Here is a 10,151-nt window from a genome sequence, read left to right as displayed (position 1 = left end):
GTTGTAGCAAGGTTTAAGTATATCCATTCTATAAATAAATAAATATCTTGTGTAAAATTGTATCGTATTTAATAGTTTTTCCTAGTAAAATATAAACTATTTCGTATACCTTAGCTTTGACATCCAAATATTCCCACACTTGAGCGTTGCTTGTCCTCAAGCAATATCGTCTTGAAATACTAGAATCACTTCTTTATTCTTCACACTTTGTACATCAGTGATTTATTTACGGCGGTATAAACAATGGTAGTAACGATATGGTTTACAGTCCCACATGACTATAAAAATTTAGATCCATTAAGGAAACTGGATCTTTATGAAAACATTTGATCTTTTGAAAATTAAATCTAGTTTTTACCCTAGATAAGTTTTCCGGAATAACCCTTTACCGGTGTTTGCAAAATATTTTTTTGTGGGTTTGGTGGGTTTCAGATTTGAAAATTTTAGCTCAAAACTTGCGGTTTTGTGTCACCCACTTGCTAACCTTGTATTTGGAAAGCAACACGTCCAGTTTACTTGTCCCGTATATTACCTTTCGGTAAACTACCGTCTGGTTGTAAAGGAAAGCGTTGAACAAGCAACTGTTAAGGCAATGTCTAATGACATGTATTTGATTATGGTCTATAACGTGTCGGACGCAATTACTATCCTTGGTAGGAGCAATAGTAAAGCTCACCCTTATAATTTTTTGGTCTGGCACAAGGTCTTGTCTTTGACCATGCTATGCAACCACTGTTCTTACGGTTGACACCCGATTTAGTTCAGGTGACCTAATGAATTCCAGGTGAATTCCTAGGATTTCACGTTCAATGGTAATGAACGCATTGAAAATAGGGTTTTCAGAAAACAAATCGGTTTGTAATTTTGATCAAAATATTTTCTCGTTCAAGCTCGAGTTTAGATATCATTGAATTCCATGAGTTTGAATTCTCAATCTTTAAGGTCAATCTCTAGGATTGAGTAATATCAGTCTTAAAAGCTGATTTTTAATCTTTAAGGAGAATATCCTTTCTGGGGATCTGATTCATTAGTCTTATCCAGCTAATTTGCATGGTGCCCCCCCATTTTACAAGATAAATCCTTCTCATGGTTAGGATAAATCTGACCACTTGGCGACCCTGTTTAATGCTAAGGTCCGTGGATTTCCTGCTGATTTTAGTGATGACTTTTCTAGATTTTTCATCAACCTACAGCTGGTCTGGACGACAACTTTATGACCTAAATCAAGAAGCGCGTGTCTTTTTCGGAAGACTTTACTTCCTTTTAATGATGGAATTGATTCATCGTGTAGATCCATCTTTCTTACAGTAAATCAGGTAAAACAGTTTAGTTTAGTCCAAAGCAAAAGTATTTTCAGTTATTTGTTACAGATATATGTGACATATGTTTAAGATAACTTGGTAAATTTTTCCACACTTGGCTTTTATTTTCCTTTTTATCGTCCTCTATTCCATTTTAAATGAATTTTAACATTTTCGTTTGTTTCTCAATTTATGTCCTTTCCGAGGTAACAATAATTTCGGTGTTAACACCTAGTTTTATCGTTCATAAATATGTATAAACATGAATTTGAGTTCATTTAATTGAAAATTTTTTAAAATTTTACTAGAATTGGGTAGTCAGTATATAAGACTAGGGCTGTTCTTTATTATCAGAGAGCACTAGATTCTAATACAACTACTGCTTTACTAGTATTTTTAATGGTAACCAAGTGTATAAAATTTTAAAATCCGAAAGAATTTAACCCCTTCCCACACTTAAGATCTTGCAATGCCCTCATTTGCAAGAAATCAGTAATAATTTAAATTATTGAGGGTGATTTGTGTGAAAATGATTAAATTTTTACCAAAGTTTCCAAATATATTGGCGTTTGTTTGCTGAATGATAAATGGTGCACATCATTTGTTCATTCCGTCTTGTTGTTATTTCACATATATTTTGCATCTTGTCATCAAAATTAGTTGCTTTTGCTGAACTTAATGCCAGTCTTTGAAAATGCGTTGTTTTACCCTGTTGTGTACATAAGATAAACTGCAAACATATATACATATTTTTGAAGTTTGGTATATTACCAAAACCTGTACTTGTTTTCTTATATACCCAGTACTGGTGGATTTTATAATCCAAACCCTTCGTTATACTTTATGCCACCTTTGAAATGTTGTGAAGCATATTGGAACTCTTTTATAAATAACAATTTTCCTTTATCTCCAACATCTAGTGCAGCACATCAAGATACTACATTAACAACTCTTCCGCCTTCCGCCAAGAGGAGAAGAACTGGTCAAATTCCTCCGTCATTCGCTCAACAAGGAGCTGGCCCTAGTTCTTCTCAACAACAAATTACACTTCCCAATCTTGACACAAACATGCTTTTCTCCCTTTTAAAAGGACCACCACACTCGTACGAAGATTTCGTGACTTTTTTGAATGCCATGGTGTGTCCTTCACTAGCCCAATTCTTCAGCAATTTATCTGATGCAGATGCCAAGAAGGTTAAGGCACAAAGTATTATTCTGAACATTGCTTGTGGTTTGAATGACCTTCAACGCCTATTTGACTTGCAAAACAGTGAAGTCACTACAAATAAGGAGCTTTCTGCTGAAAAGGAGAAAGTAGCCAAGACTGAACGAATAGCCACAGAGATAAAGAGGGAATACGAGACAATGAAGAGGCACTATGAAAATTGCAACAGTCAGAGGGCGGAGTATAAGGAGCAAGTCAAAGAACTATCTTTCAGAGAAAAACAGCATCTGAGCAAAATTGATGAACTAGTAAAGGAGAACGAAAAAATGCTTGAGCAAAATAACATGTTGAAAGAACAGCTTAAAGCCAAAGAGGAGAACGAAACACGAATGATAACTGGCATTCCTGCGCTTGTAGAGCGTATCTTTAACTGTCTGGCACTATCTCACAGAATCCGTGAGTTTGTCCGCCTTGCCAAATCTGTTGAACAGTTAAAGTTTTTCAATTTTATGAAAAGAAAACTACCAGAACTTCCAAATCCTCTGCCTGAGGTAATCACATCAAAGATTAATGAAAATGCTGATTTAGAAGCTGATGCAGCCGATGCCTCAATAGAAAATATGAGGTTTTCTGATCTTGAAAATCTTTGTAAAAGGCCAGATGTAACAATAGATGAAGTATTAAATTATACTCCACAGGATGAATGAAACACTATGTTGTTATACTTTTACATAATACTTAATATTGCACTTGGTTATGTATATTAGAAATATATGCTTTAACTTAGTAAGATTGTTGTAATGAACAATGCTCAAGATATTGAGATTGTACTTTGCAATCATCATAGTTATGAATATCAAAATCATATTCTCTGTCATACGCCTTCTGTCATGAAACTCATGAGGAAAAGTTATGAATTACTTTCACCTTTAAGTATTTTGCTGGACACTAAGATCCGTTTTCCGTTGTGCTCTGCATTTTGTGTAAATTGTGTCATGACATTTTTTGTAGATTCGTTTCATCGCTTCGATGCTTTAGTAAGTTCTACATGTCTCACTATCGATACAACCATTTTGAGTATGATTGTACTTCTACCACCGAAAGGCTTTCTTTCTTTCTGTGGGTAGGGATGACACACAGCTATGTGACACCTGGGCTAAAAAATCCTTGGCCGGATAAAATTTGTGAAAAATATTGCCATAAGAATAATTGCTATTATTCATATTCTTAAAGAAATTTTTACATTTATGACTATATCTCATGCATTTGACAGTTGATCAAGCTGTCCATGCATATAGTGCTACGCATAAAATTTCTTTAAATTCATTGCATTCCAAGCTCTTTCATATTGCTCGTCGGAAAGCGCAGCAAGCTTGTATGATCCATTCTGATTTACTTTCGTAACCATATAAGGTCCTTCCCATTTTGGGGCTAGCTTTCCAAATTTGATTTGCCTGCTTGCCACATTATCACGTAGCACTAAATCACCTATTTCAAAATGCACATGCAGTACTTTCTTGTTATAATATTTTGCCATTTTATGCTTGTGATCTGCTTGCCGGATGGCGGCCATCCACCTTCTTTCCTCCAAAAAATTGAGATTCTCTCTTAACGCCTCAGAATTAGCCTTAACATCAAATGCCATAATGCGTTGCTGATGTTTTAGCAGAGTAGTATATAAAATAGCTTATATTTTTACAGGAAATACTATTAAATACGATACAATTTTACACAAGATATTTATTTATTTATAGAATGGATATACTTAAACCTTGCTACAACACTTATAGGCAGTGTACCTAATCGTACAGTAGTGTAGTTTTTAGTAAGTCTGGTTCGTTCCACAGGGAATCTTTTTAAACAAAGCTTAACGCTATATTAGTTTACTTTTATAAAAATACAAATATATATATATATATATATATATATATATATATATATATATATATATATATATATATATATATATATATATATAAGTAATATTATTATTATAAAGGGGGGTTTTTACCGTTTAATGACCGGTTTGTCGATTTTAAAACTTTAGTCGCAGTTAAAACCAAATGTAAAATATTAAAAATAAATACAAGACTTAAATTAACGCATAAAGTAAATAACGATAATGAAATTGCGAATAATAAAAGTGCGATAAAATAAACTTGCGATAATTAAAAAGTACAATAATTAAAAGTGCAATTAAATAAAATAACAATAAAAATGCGATAATTAGAAGTGCAATTAAATATAAAATAAAGGAAATTAAATATGAAATAAAATAATTATGCTTATTTAAACTTCCGTAATCATGATGTTTGACGTGTTGATTTTAGTATTATGCCCATGGGTTAATTGTCCTTTGTCCTGGATTATTTAATATGTCCGTCTGGTTTTTGTCCATAACAGTCCATCGGTCATAAATATAAAGTGCGAGTGTCCTCGTCAAATTATCCTTATACCCGAAGTTAAATATTCCAACTAATTGGGGACTTAAAATGTAACAAGATTTTAATACTTTGTTTAATAATTACACCAGGATGTCGACTAAGTGTAACCCAAGGTTTTAATATTTTGTTATCAATTATACCAAGTGTCCTTGTACATAATTTCACCCCTGTTTTAATTATTCTAGTGGCTATTAATCCATTCCCGTGTCCGGTTAAATGAACGATTATTCGTACATATAAATACCCCGCCCATCGTGTCCGATTGAGTGTATATGGTAATTTATAGGGACGCCCAATTGTAAATCTTTATATTAACATTAACAAACTATCATTTAGTTAAACAAATATAAAGCCCATTAATAGCTCATAGTCTAATTTCCACAAGTGTCGTTCTTTTGTCCAAACCCCAATTATGGTACAAAGCCCAATTACCCAATTTTAGTAATTAGCCCAACCTCATGATTACTTCATTTTAAATAAGCATAATAATAACTTAGCTACGAGACATTAATGTAAAAAGGTTGAACATAACTTACAATGATTAAAAATAGCGTAGCGTTACACGGACAGAATTTCGACTTACACCCTTACAATATTCGCTAACATACCCTTATTATTAGAATTATAATTAAAATTAAAATTAAAATTAAAATATAAATATAAATATTTACGTAGTATTATGAGAGAAGAAGAAAAAGATGATGAAAAATGCTCAGAATTCGGTTGCTTTTATAGGGACTTTCAAAACTTGGGGCTCCGCGACTCGCGGCATTTTTGGCCTTCAAACTCCGCGAGTCGCGGAGTTTGCTTTTACAGCTCAGAGGAGTTTGGCTCTTTGTTTACCGACAGTTTTAAATAAATATAATATATTAAATAATTATAAGAATTATTTAAATATTATATTATATTTATGTGCATAGTTAACTTGTAATTTTTAGTCCGTTGCATCGAGCGTTGAGAGTTGACTCTGGTCCCGTTTCCGGATTTTCGAACGTCCTTGCGTACAATTTAATATCTTGTACTTTGCGTTTTGAATCTTGTACTCTTGTAATTTCGAGACGTTTCTTATCAATAATTGGAACCTCTTTGATTGTACTTTGTACTTTTGAGCTTTTTGGTCGTTTGCGTTTTCAATTCGTCGAATCTGTCTTTTGTCTTCACCTTTTATTATTTAAACGAATATCACTTGTAAATAGAACAATTGCAACTAAAAGCTTGTCTTTCTTGAGGAATAATGCTATGAAATATATGTTCGTTTTTAGCATTATTGATAAGGCTAAAAAGGAACATATATTTTATAGCAAAATCCCCCAAGAAAGACAAGATTTTAGTTGATATTGTTCGATTTACAAGCACTATTCGTTTAAATATTAAAAAGTGAAGATAAAAGGCAAATTCGACAAATTGAAGACGGAAAGGTCCAAAAAGCTAAAAAGTACAAGATTCAATCAAAAAGGTTCAAATTATTGATGAGGAACGTCTCAAAATAACAAGAGTACAAGTTACAAGACGCAAAGTACACGATATAAAATAGTACGCGAGGACGTCTGAAAATCCGGAACCGGGACCTGAGCCTAGAAGAAACGCCCGACGTAACGGACTAAAATTATCTACTCAACTATGCATATAAATATAATATAAATATATAAATAATTATTAAAATTATTTAAATATTTATTATTATTAAATTATGTCGACAAGCTAGGAGCCAAACGAATGTGAGCTGGAATTCATGGCCATGCGACTCGCATGACCCTATGCCCATTTTCATGCGACTCGCATGAGGGGCTTTTCCAGGCCACATTCTATTTAAAGCGAGTTCGTGATCCATTTTATGTACACCATAATATATCTTTCTATCTCTCTTTTGTAATACATAAATAAATTTAATTATAATTTTAATTTTAATTAATAATAATAATAAGGTTATGTTAAGGAGTGTTTTGAGTGTATAAGTCGAAATTCTGTCCGTGTAACGCTACGCTATTTTTAATCATTGTAAGTTATGTTCAACCTTTTTACATTAATGTCTCGTAGCTAAGTTATTATTATGCTTATTTAAAACGAAGTAATCATGATGTTGGGCTAATTACTAAAAATGGGTAATTGGGCTTTGTACCATAATTGGGGTTTGGACAAAAGAACGACACTTGTGGAAATTAGACTATGAGCTATTAATGGGCTTTATATTTGTTTAACTAAATGATAGTTTGTTAATGTTAATATAAAGATTTACAATTGGGCGTCCCTATAAATTACCATATACACTCGATCGGACACGATGGGCGGGGTATTTATATGTACGAATAATCGTTCATTTAACCGGACACGGGAATGGATTAATAGCCACTATAATAATTAAAACAGGGGTGAAATTACATTCAAGGGTAATTGGTGTAATTGTTAACAAAGTAGTAAAACCTTGGTTTACACGCAGTCGATAACCTGGTGTATTCATTAAACAAAGTATTAAAACCTTGTTACAATTCGAATCCCCAATTAGTTGGAATATTTAACTTCGGGTATAATAATAATTTGACGAGGGCACTCGCATTTTATATTTATGACTGATGGACTGTTATGGACAAAAACCAGACGGACATATTAAATAATCCAGGACAAAGGACAATTAACCCATGGGCATAAAACTAAAATCAACACGTCAAACATCATGATTACGGAAGTTTAAATAAGCATAATTCTTTTATTTCATATTTAATTTTCTTTATTTTATATTTAATTGCACTTCTAATTATCGCACTTTTATTGTTATTGTTATTTAATTGCACTTTTAATTATCGTCCTTTTTAATTATCGCAAGTTTATTTTATCGCACTTTTATTATTCGCAATTTCATTATCGTTATTTACTTTATGCTTTAATTTAAGTCTTTTATTTATTTAATATTGTACATTAGGTTTTAACTGCGACTAAAGTTTTAAAATCGACAAACCGGTCATTAAACGGTAAAAACCCCCATTTATAATAATAATACTACTTATATTATATATGTTTGTAAAAATATAGTTTTATAAAAATATAGTGTTAAACTTCACTGCGTCCCTGTGGAACGAACCGGACTTACTAAAAACTACACTACAGTACGATTAGTTACACTGCCTATAAGTGTTGTAGCAAGGTTTAAGTATATCCATTCTATAAATAAATAAATATCTTGTGTAAAATTGTATCGTATTTAATAGTTTTTCCTAGTAAAATATAAACTATTTCGTATACCTTAGCTTTGACATCAAGTATTTTTGGCGCCGCTGCCGGGGAACTCGGCGAAACACTATATTTTTAATTTATATTTGTAAAAAAAAAAAAGAAAAAAAAATGACACGCTTTGTCCCTCTTTTGTTGTACTAGTTTTTTTTTTTTTAAAAAAAAAAAAAAACCACTATCTTTGTTCCCACTATCGTTTTTCTTAAAAAAAAAAAAAACGTAAAAAAAAAAAAAAAACGTAAAAAAAAAAAAAAAACACGAGTTTTGAATCTGCATCAGTTTTGAGCCTGCATAGTTTTGAATCTGCATCAGTTTTGAACCTGCATCAGCTTTTGAACTTGCATTCAATTTTGAATCTGCACTCCCATTTTGAGCCTGTATATAAAAAAAAAAAAAAATTATAAAAAAAAAATATATATTTTTTTAAGATTTTGTCTATAAAAAAAAAATGTTTTTTTTTAGTTTTATTACCTTTAGATTTTTAGACTATAGTCGCAACTTTTAGTATTAAGTTTAGTTTTGCCATAGTTATTTTCTTATTTTTATTTTTCGACGCCTTTTACCTATGTATCAATTACAATTCCAATTAGTAATCTCTATTTGTAGTTTTAATTTTAAGATAGTGATAGTTATAAGGTTGGATTAATCGCGTGTTTTTAAAGTCTTATAAGTCACTCTTCGCCTTTTTCGTTTTTCGACACTTTTCGACGCGCAATCTATTTCTTCCTTATTTCTCGTCATTCTAGTTATAGGACATAGAATTTTATCTACATCTAATCTAATATTTCTTAAACGGAAAGAGAAATTATTTAAGCGGTTAAGTTAATAGACGTTGACATTTTTCTGGTTCGTAGTAATAGTTGGATTTGTACGTGGACCGGGTTGTTGGAGCCAAACAGTCCTCAATTATATTGAGACCAAACGAATCCTGCCCCTCTGCTGCATCTTTTGGCTATTCGAAATGTGGGCAAAAATCAGAAAAGTCTATTAATTGGATAGCTTATTTAAGTTTTTCTTATTATTTTTATAACTAATAGGATATTCTGTGAATGCACCGAGCAAGACGTTCACCGCCTGTCATATGATCACCGCCTGTAACTCGATCAAGGCATTTAGCCAATATTGTCGCCGTTGATTTTTCTTTAGAATCATCATCTAATCAAACAAGAACTCCAACTCAAATTTCCGATAATCCATCTTTTGAACCCGATTTCACAACTGAGAACCCGGAGGATATTCAAGGACAATTCCAAGATCCTGAACCACTAATTATTTTTCCTGAACCACAAACCGTTAAATCAGAGTCCTCTAGTGATTCGTATTCAACGAATTCAATTATGAAAAATCTAGAACCTCTAAGTATGGAAGATCGAATGAGAGCTAAACGCACTGGCCAAGGTCACGCCATTATTAAGCCAGAAGTTAATGCTCCAGATTATGAAATCAAAGGACAAATCCTACACATGGTAACTAATTAGTGCCAATATAGTGGTACGCCGAATGAAGACCCAAATGAACATCTTCGTACGTTCAATAGGATCTGTACACTATTCAAAATCCGAGAAGTGGAGGATGAACAAATCTATCTCATGTTATTTCCCTGGACTTTAAAGGGAGAAGCCAAAGATTGGTTAGAATCGTTACCTGAAGGGGCGATTGACACATGGGATGTTTTAGTTGAAAAATTTCTTAAACAATTCTTTCCGACATCCAAAGTCGTGAGACTTCAAGGAGAAATTGTTACGTTCCCGCAAAATCCAAATGAAACATTATATGAGGCGTGGACAAGATTCGGAAGGATGTTGAGAGGATGTCCTCAACACGGATTAGATACTTTTCAAATAGTGCAAATCTTCTATAAAGGCGTAGACATCGCTACAAGAAAAGACATCGACATAACAGCTGGTGGTTCCATCATGAAGAAAACCGCAACTGAAGCTTACAAAATTATTGATAATACAGCCTCCCACTCACATGAGTGGCACCAAGAAAAAGATATCTTTCGATCATCTAAAG

General features: G+C 32.6%; 1 protein-coding gene across 1 annotated transcript in view; it reads right to left on the bottom strand.

The window, feature by feature from the left end:
* Positions 1-8,325: 8,325 nt before the first annotated feature.
* The window catches only part of LOC139849366 (uncharacterized), a 45,698-nt gene continuing 43,872 nt past the window's right edge, over positions 8,326-10,151 (bottom strand). The window contains exons 7-8 of the mRNA XM_071839025.1: positions 8,456-8,510; positions 8,326-8,336 (exon numbers count right to left, since the gene is read on the bottom strand). Of these exons, the coding sequence (XP_071695126.1) occupies positions 8,326-8,336; positions 8,456-8,510 (66 nt within the window). The remainder of the gene's footprint in view (positions 8,337-8,455; positions 8,511-10,151) is intronic.

This window comes from Rutidosis leptorrhynchoides, chromosome 5 (genome assembly GCF_046630445.1).
Source record: "Rutidosis leptorrhynchoides isolate AG116_Rl617_1_P2 chromosome 5, CSIRO_AGI_Rlap_v1, whole genome shotgun sequence".
Lineage (NCBI taxonomy): Eukaryota > Viridiplantae > Streptophyta > Magnoliopsida > Asterales > Asteraceae > Rutidosis > Rutidosis leptorrhynchoides.
This window is presented reverse-complemented; position numbering and strand designations above follow the sequence as displayed.